Here is a 17,341-nt window from a genome sequence, read left to right as displayed (position 1 = left end):
ATGTTTTACAGGTTACAATGTTTTACACTTTTGCGCGAAACAACAGGTGTAACACATAGTGGGGAAATAATAAATACGGTGAAAATTCCGACATTCTTAGGTGTCCATATTGATGAGAATTTAAACTGGAGAAAGCACACTTTGGAACTCCTAAAACAACTTAGTTCAGCCACATTTGCGCTTACAATCATTGCAAATCTTGGAGAGAGACAACTCAATAACTTGAATATTTTGCATATTTTCATTCAATCATGTCATATGGAATAATGTTTGGGGTAACTCATATTTAAAAAAAGAATGTCTTCATTGCACAAAAACCGTAAGAATGCTCACCCACCATCGTCTTTTAGACATCTGTTTAAGGAGTTCGACATTCTGACTACTACTTCACCGTATATTTATTCCCTCATGAAGTTTGGAGTAAACAATTCACTAGTTCAAAAGGAACAATAATGTACACAATTACAATACCAAAAGGGAAAATTAGATTCTTTACTACACATTAGGGTTGTCTTTAGCACAAAAAGGGAATGCACAATGTAGCAAAAAATTTTTGATCACTTATGCAGTGATATAAAATGTCTGACAGACAACAAAGTAAAATTTGAAAACAAACTGAGAAAATTTCTCTTTGATAACTCCATCTATTTCGTAGAAGAGTTTCTATTACTGTACTGTTACTGAAATCAAATTACGCATTTGCATTGACTCCATCGTAGAGCTGTTAAAACAACAGCTTAGTGGTATAAAGCTTGTTGCAGGTTGCAGTGAAGCCTTTCGGAAAAACAGAAGCGAAGGACGTGTTAAATTTCAACGTTAGGACTCGTGGATTAGCGCAGTTTCGCTTCCATTGGCACGTAAACATTGAGTAACGGGAATGGAAACTGCACTCTGCTCACAGCCTGCGACTTCAGATTTACGAAACTCACCGCCGCTCGTTTCACTTTTCAGGATGCACCTCTCTGCGAACAATTAAAACTCTCGAAGACGTCGTCTTTCGGAACAGCAATATGTGCACTGAGCAACACGTACGTGTCCCTGAAAGTGGCGTCCTCTTAAAAGCAGTGCATCGCTTCAAGTATATGTGCCGACAACGGAAGTTCCAATTATCTCCTAGCTCGGCGCAACGCCCTGCAAAGTTGCCACGTCAGCTTTGTGTGCGCACACGCACAACCTTTCGCACGTGATCACACACACACACACACACACACAGGTGACGGCGCAACTATTCATTTGCATCAAAACGCTCTGTATCCCAGGTACCGTGTCTTCTGACTACGCCAAATTTTTACTGCTGAACGATTTACGTGCGATTTGTGAAATACGGATTTCTCAACGACAACAGCACCCTATACACGTGACACTATTATAGGTTCGATTAAGAAACATTCTTTTGTTAATGCGGAGCATATAAACTATGTTGAAGTTACGTGAAATGGCGGCCGTATTATGTTTTATCAGCAGTGTTTCCACAAGTTTGTCGATATTCCTCATCTTTCCTTATTTTGTAGCTATCTTTTACTCCCCAAGTACCTGTTACACACAATTTCCTCGGCGGTCTATTGGGTGATTCTAGCCCTTACCCACCACTCAATTCCGCTCTCTCTGCTGCACATTCCAAATACCGAGCACACTGTTCCAGAACTTTCATTGTACATGATTTCCAGTGGTCTTCTTTCAAATGTCTGCTAACTCTGTCTACTTAATCCGCCACACCACTCTGCAGCACTGCATTTCATATACTTCCATTCTTTTGTTTCCTGATTTCGCCACGGAACTCGATTCGAAATACTGCCACGGGCGTCTTCTTCAATTCCGCGTCAGTCTTTGTTACCAGAAGGTACTCGCCACTGAGGAGAGCTTCCCCGCCTCTGCCATGCTTCGGATGTCTCGGTTGTTTGGCCAAAATTTACGCTTGGTACGATAGACCAAATTTAAATTTAAATTTGGGCTCCTTTTCGGTAACGTCTTTTGCAAACCTGACTCCGTTTCTTCGTTAGAACTCATAACTCACGTAAGTGGTGCGGTCCAGTGAGTCGATAGTACACAATCTTTTTTCCAACAAAGTCGTAGTATTCTCTGTGCAGCAGTCGGCTGTAGGTTTCGCTCGATTGCTTCACTCGTACAAAAAAACGCAAAGCCTGCTGAACGACATCGACAGCAGTCCCGAACAGCAACCGGGCTTCCTTCTAGCAGTCCGTACTTTCACGTAGACCGCAAACACGTCTGGCTCTGCCTTGCCGAACTTTCAAAGCCAGCACCAGAGTCACCTAAATGGTGGTTTAAGGTCCAGTCCCTGACAATACGTGATGTGTCAAGTGATAGGTCACAAGATTTTCTCATTTACAGCTGCTATAAGAAACACTGATTCTGATAACTGAACGACCTGCGATATTAGTATACATATGTTATTAGTGTTGTTGTGGTAGTTTTCAGTCCAAAGATTGGTATGATTCAGTTCTGCAGGCTAGTCTATGCCATAAATTACTTTTCACCCATTACATTTAGAACCTCTCCATCAGTAATTCCCTGAACCCACCTAATCTTCAGCATTCATCTCCCGCGCAACCTTTCCAAATCTTCCTTATCCTATTGTCTGAACTGTTTATCATCCACGTTTCACTTGCGTACGCTGCTGCCCTCTAGACAAATGCTTTCAGAAAACACTTCGTAATACTTAAATTTATATTCAATGTTAACGAATTCTCTTTTTCAGTAGCACCTTCTTGCCAATTAGCACTTTGCGTTCTATATCCTCTCTATTTCGTCAGTTATTTTTCTTTCCAAATAGCGAAACCCGCCTACTACTTCTAGTTTCTCATTTCCTAATGTAATTGCCTCAGTGTCGCCTGATTTGGTTTGACTACATTCCATTATCCTACTCTCTCTCTCTTTTCAAGACACTATCCATTCTCTTCGACTTCTCTTCCAAGTCCTCTGCCGTCTTTGATAGGATTCCAGTATCATAGACTAGCTTCAGTGTTTTTTTCTGCTCCCTGAACGTTAATTCCGTTTCCAGTGTACACCGGGGAAAGTCTAAAATTCTGTCTCATTTCCTTCACAACTACTGCTTCCCTTTCATGTTTTTCGACTCTGATTAGTACAGTCTCGTTTCTGTACAAGTGAAACAGACGCTCCCCGTATTTTAACATTTTCACCTTCAGAAATTCAAAGTGTGTGTTCCAATCAATATTGTCAAATCCACAAATGCTATAAACTTGGATTTGCCTTTCTTCAACCTGTCTTCTAATGTAAATCTCAGGGTCAGCACATGGCAAATGTAGCCCTGCAATTAACGTTATATTAATGCGATGCTTTTCATTTAACATGTCTTCAATAGAAGTATAAAAAATTTTCGAACAGTATACTTACATTTATTTCTGTATACAGTTTTTACAAGTGCCAAGATTAAATTTCCTTCAGTGAATCTGAATTCTTTGGAGCGTTGTCCATCTGGCGCACCGTTCACACAGAACTGGCTGACAAAAGTGTCATTTTCGTTGGAAGCATTTCGCCTTCAAACAAGTATATAAAAATGCGTGTAAAATTATTTTCATGCTATTATCAGGAAAGACGTCCACTTCTATCCATCATTGCGGTTTTTACACATCATCGGCATTTACGCTTTATGACTACTACCAGATCCACTTCAGATACTGAAACACATTAAGAAAAGAAGTAAAATGTAGTGCAAAACATTGATTATTAAGAAAACTGTTGTTGTAGGTCGGATAATATTACATCTTATCTCCTCAAAGTCTTCGTCATTCATCGAGTTTGGGACCTGTGGATCAAGACAGATCCCAGATCTTCTTAAATGTGTGTTTACCTTGTTTTTACTTCATTTATCAACATTTGATGCAGTGATATTTTACAGTCACACATGTGCTCAAACAGATAAACACTTTCTCAACAATCATTAGGAGATCAGTCTTTTCCTGTGTAGCATTTAACATATTTCCAGATGGATATTACGTATTAAGTTCACATTTGTTGCCATTGCCTTTTTTATATACATACAACGTCTCGATATTACTTGATGACTGCAGAAAGAATATCGAAGACTGAAGATTGAGCCAAAGTGCTGAGGAAACTGGACCAGTATCTTGGTCAGGCCCTATTTCTCTTCTCAGTCTATTGTTGACGATTTTTTTTTTTTGCTGTCCAAGTATGGAATTATTTTAATCACGATGCTGAATCTTTTGTTTACTCAAATACTAATTGCTAACAATTCGTTGGCATAAGAGACTAAGCTATAGCGACTATATCTGACATTCGTGCAATTCTATTGATAATTCTGAAAGAATTCATTTCTTTTTCTCTTCCACAGGCCCACGCCCGCGACAAGGAGAATATTCGTCCAACTTCTCTCCCTCCAAATACAACCCTCCAGAGACATGTCAAGGCCAACAGGAATGTACACATTCCCAGGTAAGAACTTTCATCTTATATCTTATTTTATATATGAATATGTCGTCACAACAGGAAAATTTGTGCCGCACTGGGACTCGGACCTTGGTTTCCTAGTTGTTTAGGGCGGCCGCCTCAGCTACTAGGCTTTCTAGCAACGCCTCCAGGACCGATTAAATTATTCAGTGTCACTTATGTTCCCGTCCTGTTACCTACGAATAAATGATGGATTTCATTTCCTTTCATCCTATAGGTTTGACTTCGGTGAATTTTGTTCAGCTGATAACATATCTCTATGGTAGGAATTTTCTGCTGAGTCTATGCCCCCCAGTGATGGTATTCCAACATACTCCACGGCACAACCTCTGGCAGTGGCGTTCGGAAATCACAGGCGAAGAAGGTCAGTGATGATAAAAGTTCGAGTCTTGAGTGAAGGCGTGCTCTGTTAGCTTAATGGTTAAGGCTGCTGCTCGCGATAATTTTCAGTCCTCAGTAGATAGTATCACATTGCAGGTTCTGCATTTCTGATTCGTTTCCAGTGATGTCATTTCATGGGGTTACTTCTTCATTGATTTCACCTCCGGAGCTAGTACAGTCGGTCTGACGATAAAACCTATCGAGACGTTCAACTCTCGCTTCTTGATTATTCATCTAATTATACACTGAACAGCCAAAGTAACTGGTACACCTGCCTAACATCGTGTAGCGCCCCCGCGAGCACGCAAAAGTACCATTACACGACCTGGCATGGACTCGACTAATGTCTGAAATAGTGGTGGAGGGAATTGACACCATGAATCCTGCAGGGCTGTCCATAAATCCGTAAGAGTACGAGGGGGTGGAGATTTCTTCTGAACAGCACGTTGCAAGGCATCACAGTTATGGTCAATAATATTCAGGTCTGGGGAGTCAGGTAGCCAGCGAGAGTGTTTAAGCTCAGAGGAGTGTTCCTGAAGCCACTCTGTAACAGTTCTTGACATGTAGGGTGTCGCATTGTCCTTCTGGAATCGCCCAAATCCGTGGAACGTACAATGTACACGAATGGATGCAGGTGATCAGGCAGGATGCTTACGTACATGTCACCTGTCAGAGTCGTATCTAGACGTAGGATCCCATGTCACTTCAACACCATTACAGTGCCTCCACCTGTTTGAACAGTACCCTGCTGACATGCAGGGCTCATGGATACATGAGGTTGTCTTCATACCCGTACACGTCCATCGGCTCGATACAATTTGAAACGAGAATCGTCCAACCTGGCAACATTTTTACAGTCATCAACAGTCCAATGTCGGTGTTGACGGGACCAGGTGAGGCGTAAAGCTTTGAGTCGTGCAGCCATCAAGGGTACACGAGTGGGCCTTCGGCTCCGAAAACCCATATCGATGATGTTTCGTTGAATGGTTCGCACGCTGACACTTTCTGATGGCCCAGCATTGAAATCTGCACCAGTTTGCGGAAGGGTTGCCCCTTTTGTCATGTTGAACGATTCTCTTCCGTCGTCGCTGGTCCCGTTATTGAACGACCTTTTTCCGGCCGCAGCAGTGTGGGAGATTTGATGTTTTACCGGATTTCTTACATTCACTGTACACTCGTGAAATGGTCATACGGGAAAATCCCCACCTCATCGCTACCTCGGAGATGCTGTGTGCCATCGCACGTGCGCCGACTATAACACCACGTTCAAACTCACTTAAATCCTGATAACCCGCCACTGTAGTAGCAGTAACCGATCTAACAACTAGGCCAGACACTCGTTGTCTTATATAAGCGTTGCCGATCGCAGCGCCCTATTCTGCCTGTTTACATATCTCTGTATTTGAATACGCGTGCCTGTAGCAGATTCTTTGGCGCTTCAGTGTATTTACGAACCTGGATCGTAGTGAAGGTTCTCCTAAAGATTATTTTAGTTTCAACTTCGAGCCCGCATCTCGTGGTCGTGCGGTAGCGTTCTCGCTTCCCACGCCCGGGCTCCCGGGTTCGATTCCCGGCGGGGTCAGGGATTTTCTCTGCCTCGTGATGGCTGGGTGTTGTGTGCTGTCCTTAGGTTAGTTAGGTTTAAGTAGTTCTAAGTTCTAGGGGACTTATGACCACAGCAGTTGAGTCCCATAGTGCTCAGAGCCATTTGAACCATTTTTCAACTTCAAAGTTTATCAGTCGTCAGGTGCTACAGACAAATATGTACACTACATTTCGAATTTGCTGTATTAAGGTCTTCCATTAATCACTGAAGTTCATCTGCTTTAAACAGAACAACGGTATCCGCCAAATGAAAGTCGTACATATATGGTCCATTAACACACATTCCTCCCTCGCTTTCACAGTTTGGGGAAACTGACGTACAGCTTGATTTTTTTTTATAGATGTTTAATCATATGTAGTGACATGCACAGTGCAACACCAGATCTGTACCAGCAAATATTGACCAGATTAATTGGTATTGAACAACGTACTGCACTAGAGCGCCGGCTACACAACCACGAGGTAACATATCACTGGTCAAAACATGGCCTCCTCCTAAGCTCTCAGCTTACAGGGGAGATCATCACTGGCGAATGTCTGCCTGTGTAGGCTCCTCAGGGTCGGCCTATAGAGGTCGGCGTTGAGGCCAATAGGGACGGATCTGAATCCTAACACAGGGCCGACTGTCTTCACGTAACGAGTAATTGGCCGCGCCAGATCATGTCAGATGCGCGAGCCAGATGAAGCGAGCTTGTTTTCAACAAGTCTCGCATGTCTAGCGAAATCGCGTGGCGTCCAGCCGAGATGTTTACTGCGCTGACAACGTTCAATGTCGATGCACATAGGTGCTTGTCGTGCGTCCAGGTTAGATCCAGCTCGACCACTGCCACAGTTTACTCTCTCCAGGACAGGGACTCCAGGACCGTTCCGCACTTGCAGCTGACTTCGTAGATTCCAGCCGGCCGCTGTGGTCTAGCGGTTCTGGCGCTGCAGTCCGGAACCGCGGGACTGCTACGGTCGCAGGTTCGAATCCTGCCTCGGGCATGGGTGTGTGTGATGTCCTTAGGTTAGTTAGGTTTAAGTAGTTCTACGTTCTAGGGGACTTATGACCTAAGATGTTGAGTCCCATAGTGCTCAGAGCCATTTGAACCATTTTTTTCGTTGATTCCAGGCGTGTTTAGCTTCTCGGTAGCCTCCTTTGTGGAGATCGGCACATGTCTAATTTTCTTTCCGCTCTGGGAGGTCGGCTAAGAACGTTTCCCACTATTTGCACACGCCTGACAACACGATAGGCGTCTACAGCTCTGACAACACAGCAGGTTAGCAGCGATGGGACATAACAATGACTGCGGCAAAACTGTACAATTTCACGAAGCTCGTGTACTTGCTAGGCGGCCAGTAGGAGACCGAATTTGTGAACACAAATTGCTTGCGACTGCGAATTGCCAACAGAGGGCCTACGAGGCGACAGCAATCACGCGGCAGCAAACACAGCGGCACGAGCCGCGTAACGTAGCGCACCGACTACACTACCAGCAGGCAGTGCGGAAGCAAATACGACGCCGTATGACTGGCTTGCGCCTCGAATGCCAACATTAGCCAGTAGGAACTGAAATGAAAACTACTTTCAATATGGGTTGTCAGTCTCCGCCTCACCACTACCGTCTTCTAATCAAAATGGTGTTCGGTCATTTTCCTGCCAAACTGACTCCACAAGCAGGCTGACATTACCCCACATAAGATTTTAACAAATTCACCTGCTGGTGAGACCAGTGGCTTCTGCTAACATTTCTAAAACGCAGGCAATAATTGCAGGTTGAAACAACCGCAGCTTTCACCCCAGTCACTTTCACCTCAAGATATATGACTATCCTATCCGTCTAACCAACACATTGAAATATCTGGTACCATATACTACACTGGCAACTAACGAAATTATACTGCCATCCATCCGACAAAAGCTCGAAATGGACTAAAACTATTAAAACTACTTACTGGGCGAACATGGGAATTACACCCTTCCACTGTCCCTCACATCTACCAACTCTTGACCTAAAATATTGTCTCCTATGCTGGTGTAGCGTGGCTATCCGCTCCACCAGAGATCCATCGCTCTCTCCAAGTGCCTCAACGCCACACTCTCCGCCTCATTTCCCGCATCCGTTTACCTTCCACCATACGTATCTTTTTCTATCTCAGCCAATTCCCACCTCTCCTCATTCACACTGAACACATCTGTACACACCATCTACAAACTCAACTCTGCAATGTCTATTGCCCCCTCTAATTCGCAGACCTGCCCTGACTCGCCCATACCGACACATTCCACTAACCCTCCACATCTTTTCCCAACTAAAATTATACTGACTCTCTGTCCCAGACAATGAATCGTCCCGATACGAATATACCCTATTAACTGCAATTCTTCCACGCCTACCTTACTTCTCTTCAGGACTCCCCTTCCCTCTCCATTTCCCCCCATCCCTTCTCCTCTTCATTCTACGACTGTGCCCACACTCCAGACCATTCTGCCTTCCCACTATCGATCCGAGCAATTACCTTATCTCCATAGATATTACTAATCGGCCCCTATGCTTATAATTACACCCTTCAACACTATACAACAACGAAAGTTTCCATTCCCAAAACAAGTTTCCCTCAGTGCGGATCCTTCAACTTTTCAGTGAAAGTGCACTGGTCATTTTAAGAACACCACAGGTTTTGCAACATGTTTTCAAAAGAGCTTTTATTGTTCCTGTTTTAATTTTAACCTTTTTTATTTTAATTCGAAAACGAAGAACATCAATAATTTAATTTTATTGAAAGGTCATCCATCAAATCCAGCTTTTTATAGATTAAAAAAATTGTAAATATTTACGTCTTTATGTATATTTCACTGTAAACCTTTTGGCTGAAGAGGGTTATGATTGTACTGCTGGGAGCCCACCACATCGCCCATAGGGTGCGAGGGGATGAAGCAACAGTAAAAAAAAAAAAACTCTGAGCACTATGGGACTTAACATCGGTCATCAGTCCCCTAGAACTTAGAACTACTTAAACCTAACTAACTGAAGGACATCATACACATCCATGCCCGAGGTAGAATTCGAACCTGCGACCGTAGCGGTCGCGTAGTTCCAGACTGAAGCGCAAAAGAACTCCGGTCCAACAATGAACACGTGAACCTTATGAAAGCCTCTCGGTCTACAAAATGACCTGTGACGCGGCCACATATTGGGAAATGTTTACTGAAGATGGCGAAGGGTTACGCTCATTCATGGAATACGTTTTCAAATACTCTCCCACTAAGAAAGCTGTTAGCTTAGTATCCACATGTAATTATTATCATACCATTACAAAAATTAGTGATGTGGACGTTAGGACCCCAATCTGGAGATTGGATGGATTCCGCCTTCTGCAAGACGCCTGATAGGATTTTTTTCTACCCTGAGATGCTTCACCATTTTTTGTGCTATCTTTAGTGGGTTTGTTTATTTTTCTTTTACACTATCGTTGTTACATATTAACCTTCAAAGTACCTCCTGATAAAAATATTCTTTAAAGGTTAAAACAAAACCACTGAAGATCGGACAGAAAGTGCTGAAACCTATCTGGGTGAAGTCAAATTGTTCAAGTATAGGTTGAGGGCACAGTCTAATTCATACTATTTATTAATCTAGATGGTACCATGATTAAAACAGTGCACCAACAGTTACGACTTCTGTTGAAATACCAGCGATGCTATACTGACTTCAGATCACTTGTAAACACAGGGATGATTCTTTGAGCGGCCCGCGGGCGATATACTTCTCCGTCTTCGTCAAATCTGGTTCAAATGGTTCAAATGGCTCTGAGCACTATGGGACTTAACATCTATGGTCATCAGTCCCCTAGAACTTAGAACTACTTAAACCTAACTAACCTAAGGACAGCACACAACACCCAGCCATCACGAGGCAGAGAAAATCCCTGACCCCGCCGGGAATCGAACCCGGGAACCCGGGCGTGGGAAGCGAGAACGCTACCGCACGACCACGAGATGCGGGTTTCAAATCTGGTGTGCAGTAGTAGTCCACATCTAGTCACATCGACATTGACAAACTCAAAACTGACTGAAAAGTTTAGAGCAGAACACCCAGACAAACAGATCCGTGGTTAGCAATGATTTATTATAGTTGCCAGAACCAGATTGACTCCAGGGCCAGTAACAGCGCGTAAATACGACTTCTCGATAAAACTGAGCGCACCTGAGCTTCTGCACTTCATAACTTTTGCATCTGTTTATTTCGAGTATGCACTGTGTTCTAGGGGCTCGCAGACACTCTTGAGAGACTTTAGCTCTCCCTCATAGAATTCTTTAAACAAACATGTTCCTCAGCTCGGCGTTATTCCTTTGCGTGGCTGACTGGGACGCGTTCGTTGTGGAACGCAGCGCACCGTAGACCATTCGCAACTAGTTTCTTGTTCTGCTTGTAAGTCTGCGGTGTGCCTTATCAGGTGTTGTTGTTTAGATGTGTGTCTGCATCCAGCAGGGAGCACGAACTGTTTGAGTTCGCTGCCGTGATTACGAGTTACGGTGAGGAGCGGGATATGGGCAACGGAAGAGGCGCTCGTCGTATCTACGAACTTCGCTTTGCTGACAATAGACATCCACACCACACGATAGCGCAGTACCTCTGCTGTACTTCGAGGTACGGGGGAGTCTTACTTCCAAAGTTCGTTCACAAGGGGTGGACACCGAGACCATCTGATATCGCACATTTTGAGTAATTTGTGCAATAGCTTGTTTATCAAAATGGTAATGGTCTTGTCTACCATACACGTGTACTGCCGGCCGGTGTGGCCGTGCGGTTCTAGGCGCTACAGTCTGGAACCACGAGACCGCTACGGTCGCAGGTTCGAATCCTGTCTCGGGCATGGATGTGTGTGATGTCCTTAGGTTAGTTAGGTTTAAGTAGTTCTAGGGGACTGATGACCTTAGATGTTAAGTCCCATAGTGCTCAGAGCCATTTGAACCATTTGAACACGTCTACTATTCGCAAATAAAACTTATTTTACAGAAGTCAAGTTATTTTTACAGCTGGAATAGTAACATCTGTGGTTATCAGAATTCACGTGTGGTTGCTATTAGATGTCACCATCAATTATTTTTCGTAACATTTGGGCCAGAATGGTCGGTAATCATGTTCAAGTACCAGGCGCGGGTCCAGAGTCGCGTTTTGGATGGGGTCACAGTTCATCGCTGTCTCCTCCCCCTTCCCCTCAGGCATAACTTGCTTCATCCTCGCATTTAACATTCCATAGATGCCTACGATTTCGATAACAACAATCAAATCTACGTAGTATATTAGTTTTCATCGATATCGGATATGAGGTCGTGATTGTTAAAATCATTGTTGAAGTATAGACTCAACCAGTTTTCACAGTGCAAAAACACTAAAATTGATGCTTTTAGAAGGAGCAAACCTCCATAATCAGAATCATTACACAAGAAACTATAAGAGGGATTAAAATGCAAATGTAAATAAATATAACAAAATTTCGTGGCCACTTTCCTTGAAACTGCGTCTCCCTTAAATGTGCTCCACATCGTTCGTTCAGTCGATAAAATAAAATATACCGCGTATGCAGTCCTAAGTATCGAAAGTGTCACAGCAACAGCCATTCGCGTACACGCTAAGCAGCCCGACTGATGTACATAAACAACAAATAAGAGAGACACTACCAATCAAAGATAATGCACAGCACTATCGTCAAAGATAATCTAAATCTACATCTACTTGGCTACTCTGCAAATCATTCTTAAGTGCCTGGCAGAGGTTCACACTAATTCTCTATTATTCCACTCTTTAACAGCACGCGAAAAAAAACTAACAACTATATTTTTCTGTGCGAGCTCTGATTTCCCTTGTTTTATTAAAAAAAATATTTTCGCATTCGGAGGAGAAAGTTGATGATTGAAACTTCGTGACAAGAGCCCGCCGCAACGAGAAACGGCTTTGTTTTAATGATGTCCACCCCAAATCCTGTATCTCGTTCGTGACACTCTCTCCCCTATTTCTCAATAATACAAAACGTGCTTCCCTTCTTTGAACTTTCTCGATGTACTCCGTTAATCCTGTCTCGTAAGAATCCACATCGCGCAGCAGTACTCCAAACGAGGGCGGACAAGCCGTAGTGTAGGTAGTCTCATTAGTAGGTCTGTTGTATCTTCACCTTCCCCATAACATTTTCTGTGTGTTCTTTCCACCTTAAGTTGTTCGTAAATGTAATTCCTAGGCATTCAGTTGAATTTAGGCCTTTAGGTTTGACTGATTTATCGTGTAACCGATGTTTATCGGATTGGTCAGTTTGATACCTGGTTGCACATGAATGGGAGCTATATTTTCAGTACGTTATGTACCAACTTTGGTGCGGTTTGTTTTTGTACTTCATTGTAAGTATTGATGGAAAGTGTTGCCCAATGTTGCATGTTTTTTTCCTGAGGAATCGTTTATACTGTATTTCTTCGTTCTTACCATAGGTATGTCCGATGATGATGATATATCGAAACAATCCACAAATTAAATTGGAATCAAGACTTTTCACAGTTCATTATGTCCCCAACCTGAATGTCGCATGTCATGTGAGAGCACTTCTGTATCTGGCAAAGAATGTTTCTTTTTGGGACGTGTGAGAGGATCGGTGAGGATAACTGTTGGAGCTTACCGCTGCCTTCTGTGCGCCACACCAAACACAGTAGTGCCTGCGGTACTCAGCGACCTCTGGTTTCATGGCAGAACCACGGCACGTTACAGCGCTGGTACCCCAGCACAACCAAGAGCTCACTTCGGGGAACGCTATATGGGTGGAGCAGCAGCTGTCCTGTGTCCATGGCGTCCGCCTCAATTCACAGTCTGCGATTTGTTTCCCTTAGGGATACGTAAAGAGTGTGGACTAGGTTACTCCAGATGCCACCACAGCTGAACTGACTGTGCGATTCTATGATGCCTTTCACCACACCAAACAGACTTCCTCAAAGGAGCTGGAAGGTCGCTGCTGCGAAGGCAAGTAAAATTACCTCAACCTGAGGGTTGTTGCCTTGAATACCGCAGTGTTTTACTTGGCATGGTTCTTTTGGAGGTAGCATTTCTCTGGCGTTTGAACTGACTTACTCAGTCAATTGCAGGGCTATGTACAGTTTAATGGAGACTCTGAGCAGCAACACAACTTAACGTTTTTCACATCTATAAATCATTACCAAAACCGGGAGAAGTGATAAGTAACAGAAAAATCATAGGGCCGAGTGGGGGTGACGTACAGATCTTTGGACCTGTAGCCTAGCACTTCCCACAAAGGTACTGGACCATACTTTTCTTGCAAAGGTGGTGTCATTTTCTAACTTACCAATGCCTTGTTGGACACAGTAGCGGCTGACGAATAATTCAGACAATGTCATAGGGATGGAAAATTTTAGTGAGGGGCAGAAATCATAAAGGGAGTCCCACAGGGTTCTATTTTCGGTCCACCCCTATTCTTTATATACGTGAATGAGCTGCCACTTCACATTGAACAAGCAGAATTGGAACTTTTCGCAGACGATACTAGTGTTATAATAAATCCCATTAGAGAGGAACAACAGAAAAGATTGTTAATGATGTTTTTTAAAGAATTATTAAGTGGTTCTATGAAAATGGACTCTCTCTTAATTTTTAGAAAACATCAATTCTGTACAACAAGTAGTCATACCAACAACAGATGTAGCACATGAGCAGGAGTCAGTAAATAGGGTAAAATGCTCCAAACGTTTGGGTATACATGTTGATGAAAACTTATGATTGGAAGAAGCAAATTACCGAGCGTCTCGAACAATGAAGTTTAGCTACGTTTGTTCTCCGTCTAATTGCCAATCCTGTAAACAAACGTATCAACCTCCCGACATAGTTTGCATATTCCCACTCCATAATGTCTTACGGGATAATTTTCTGGAGTAAAAACTATTTGGTGCACTAAATAATTGACTCGCTTCGTTTGCTAATAAACTTTATGATACTTCCACCTCGTAACGCACTCTGGAATGTTTCCATCATCCGATCTATAGGGCAGAAGCAAAAACATTTAGGCATAGACAACAGAGGCGTGACAGAAAGGCCAGATGGAACGCTTCATGTATGTACCACAGTCATAATCAGTACTAATTTTCACCTCAGACCGTGCTCATTGTGGATACAAAGTACATTAGTCCAGGTGATGCCTCCAATAGCTGATTTAACTGTACGAACTACAGATAAGGTAAACATTTGTGCTGTTTGGCGGCGCTGGCTTATGACGCCACTGCTCAAGGTAGATCATCGGCCATAGAGAATAGCATGTTGCTATAATCACAACTGTCATAATGGAATTGTTTGTTTACGGTGCAGTATCGGCCATTACCTGCTCGGTCGCATTTTCAAATAACCCGCGCCGCCAGTTACGCCGCCGTGTTTCCTACAGCCGCCACGCGACACGAGGGCGCTGCCATCAACGATGACGCCGCTGCCAATGATATGCAGGCAAGCACCTCCTCTCCGGAGCTCCAGTGGCGGGTGTACTTAAGTTCGAACATTCATGCACAGAACCCCGTTTTGCGTGTTTGCCATTTGATAACATTTACGGACTTCCATGACGGCTAGGGTTCGCCGTTTACTGAATAGTCATAGCAGTGAAAACTGTCTGAATTGTATATCAGTTGTATCGATATACAGAGTGTCCATAAAGTCCCTTTACAACTTCAAAATTTTATTACGACAGCAGTTGTTGAAATATTTTAACGATATTTCTTTTATTGTAATCAATATTTATACAAATCTTTTTGACAGTGTTTAATAGACCTCTCGTGCCTTTAGTTGCACGAAGCACATCAAGACGGTACTCGATTTCTTGCCATGTTCACTGTAGCATAGCGTCATCAATGGTGGCAATGGCATTACGAATCCTACACTTCAAGTCAACAATGTCCCGTATCTGTGTTTAATACACGATATCTTTTATATGCTCCATAAAGAAAAATCCAAGGGAGTGATATCTGGCGAACGCGGTGGCCAAGGAACTGGTCCATCCATCCCAATTCATCTGCCTGGAAATGCTTCATTGAGGAACGGACGAACATGCAGTCCCCAATGTGGTGGTGCACCATCTTGCTTTAAAATGATAACTGGCTGTAAGTCAGATTGTGGTGTTACATATTCGGTCAGAAGGTCAAGGTAAACATCTGCAGTAATTGTTGACTCGTTGAAGAAAAATGGACCAATTATTCGGTTACAAATGATTCCACACCACACATTCTCTTTTTGACTACCCCGGTGAAGCTCCCTAGTCACATGGGGGTGTTCAGATCCCCAGATTCTCACACTGTGTCTGTTTAATGTCCCAGAAACATGTGAAGTTGCCTCGTCACTGAAACAAACTCGCTTGAGGGATGCCTCATCCTCCGAAAGGTGTTCTAGCATGTTGAGTGCAAACTATGTCCGTTTTGGCTAGTCATTTTGCTCAAGTGTCTGTAACAGTTGTACTTTGTAAGCGTACAACCGTAAATTCTTGTGGAGGACCTTATGCGCAGTTGAACGCGGTAGTTGCAACCGTCTGGCAGCAGTGCGGATGGACTTCGTAGGTGAACGAGTGAAGACGTTTAAAACGCGATCGATGTTTTCCTTGGATGTTCTTGGTCTCCCGCTCCTCCCTTTATCCAACACTGTCCCGGTCTCCGTAAATTTTTTGTGCCATGCACGGATTGAAGGGCGCGTTGGTGGATCTCTTCCATACTTCGTTCTGAAGCTTCGTTGAGTCTGAACATTCGATTTTGTCTCAATAAACCAGGACACACATTGTGCCTTCTTTTGAGGAGTTGCCATTTTATAGAGTTTCTGTTCCTTCCATCAACAGAGTATTTGAAACACAAAATTTTAGTGTATATAAAAACTTTAGTAAACCGTGATTACAATAAAATATTACAACAACTGTCGTTGTAATAAAATTTTGAAGTTGTAAAGGGACTTATGGACACCCTGTCTTTTTCTACATTCTAATCTGTGTTAGCAACTGACGCTGCAACTACAACAACGAAGTTATGTATGATTTGATATTAGATGTATAATAAATTAATATCTGAATTCTCTGTTCTTGAACAGCATCTGCATCTCTCTCCTTTATCCACTGAAGAACCGCACAGCGTGCAAAGGAAATCATAACATATGGAAACCACTTGTTTTAACGAAATGCAGGAGATTTATGTCGCTGAGTAGCTGTGGCTACCAACTCATTAATCAAATCATGGTCGATAAGCTATAGGGAAACACCTAATTTTCAGAGGAACGGGAAACGTATAAACATATTTTAGAAACCTACACACTCCTTGTACAATAGCGTTCATAACGGAATCTGATCCTCTTCCGTTTACAGTGTGCAATCCTGCTCAACATTGCTGAGCTGATGGCACTAAATGCACGTTAACACCATCATTACGTTCGTCAATTGTCTCCTAAAGTGTGGCAGCAACCTTCTGTTTAACGATCCTCTATAATGTGTTGTCGCAAGATGACAGATTGGGACTTCAAGGTGGCCACTCCACAGGTGCAGGCAAAAGGACAGAAGCACGTCCAATCCATTTATCAGGACATACCTCATTGAGATATTTTCTAAAGGCATTAGCTTAATGGGCTGGTCCTCCATGTGACCGACCAGTTCCCGATCTTGCAGGTGTAGCATAAACCAGTCACGTAACATGTTGAGACACACTATGTGATTTACAGCACCGTCAAAGAAATATCGACCTGCCAAGTGGGTTGCAGACATTGCAGCCCGGATCATGGCGAGTGGTGGTTTGTGTTCAGTTTCTTCATAAAAATGTGGGCTTTATTCCTCCAGAAATACACGTTTCTCGCGCTTGCACTGTGATATACTGCAGACTCGTACGAGAAAAACACTTTTCCCTTTGGAGGAACAGTTGTAAAGA

At 43.2% G+C, this 17,341-nt stretch overlaps 1 protein-coding gene across 1 annotated transcript in view; it reads left to right on the top strand.

Moving 5' to 3' along the window:
- Positions 1–17,341, top strand: part of LOC126160968 (uncharacterized) — a 340,498-nt gene that overhangs the window by 161,526 nt on the left and 161,631 nt on the right. The window contains exon 3 of the mRNA XM_049916949.1: positions 4,331–4,431. Within this exon, the coding sequence (XP_049772906.1) occupies positions 4,331–4,431 (101 nt within the window). The remainder of the gene's footprint in view (positions 1–4,330; positions 4,432–17,341) is intronic.

Source organism: Schistocerca cancellata, chromosome 2, assembly GCF_023864275.1.
Source record: "Schistocerca cancellata isolate TAMUIC-IGC-003103 chromosome 2, iqSchCanc2.1, whole genome shotgun sequence".
Lineage (NCBI taxonomy): Eukaryota > Metazoa > Arthropoda > Insecta > Orthoptera > Acrididae > Schistocerca > Schistocerca cancellata.
Note: the sequence above shows the minus strand (reverse complement) of the source record. Positions and strands in the feature narration are given on the sequence as shown.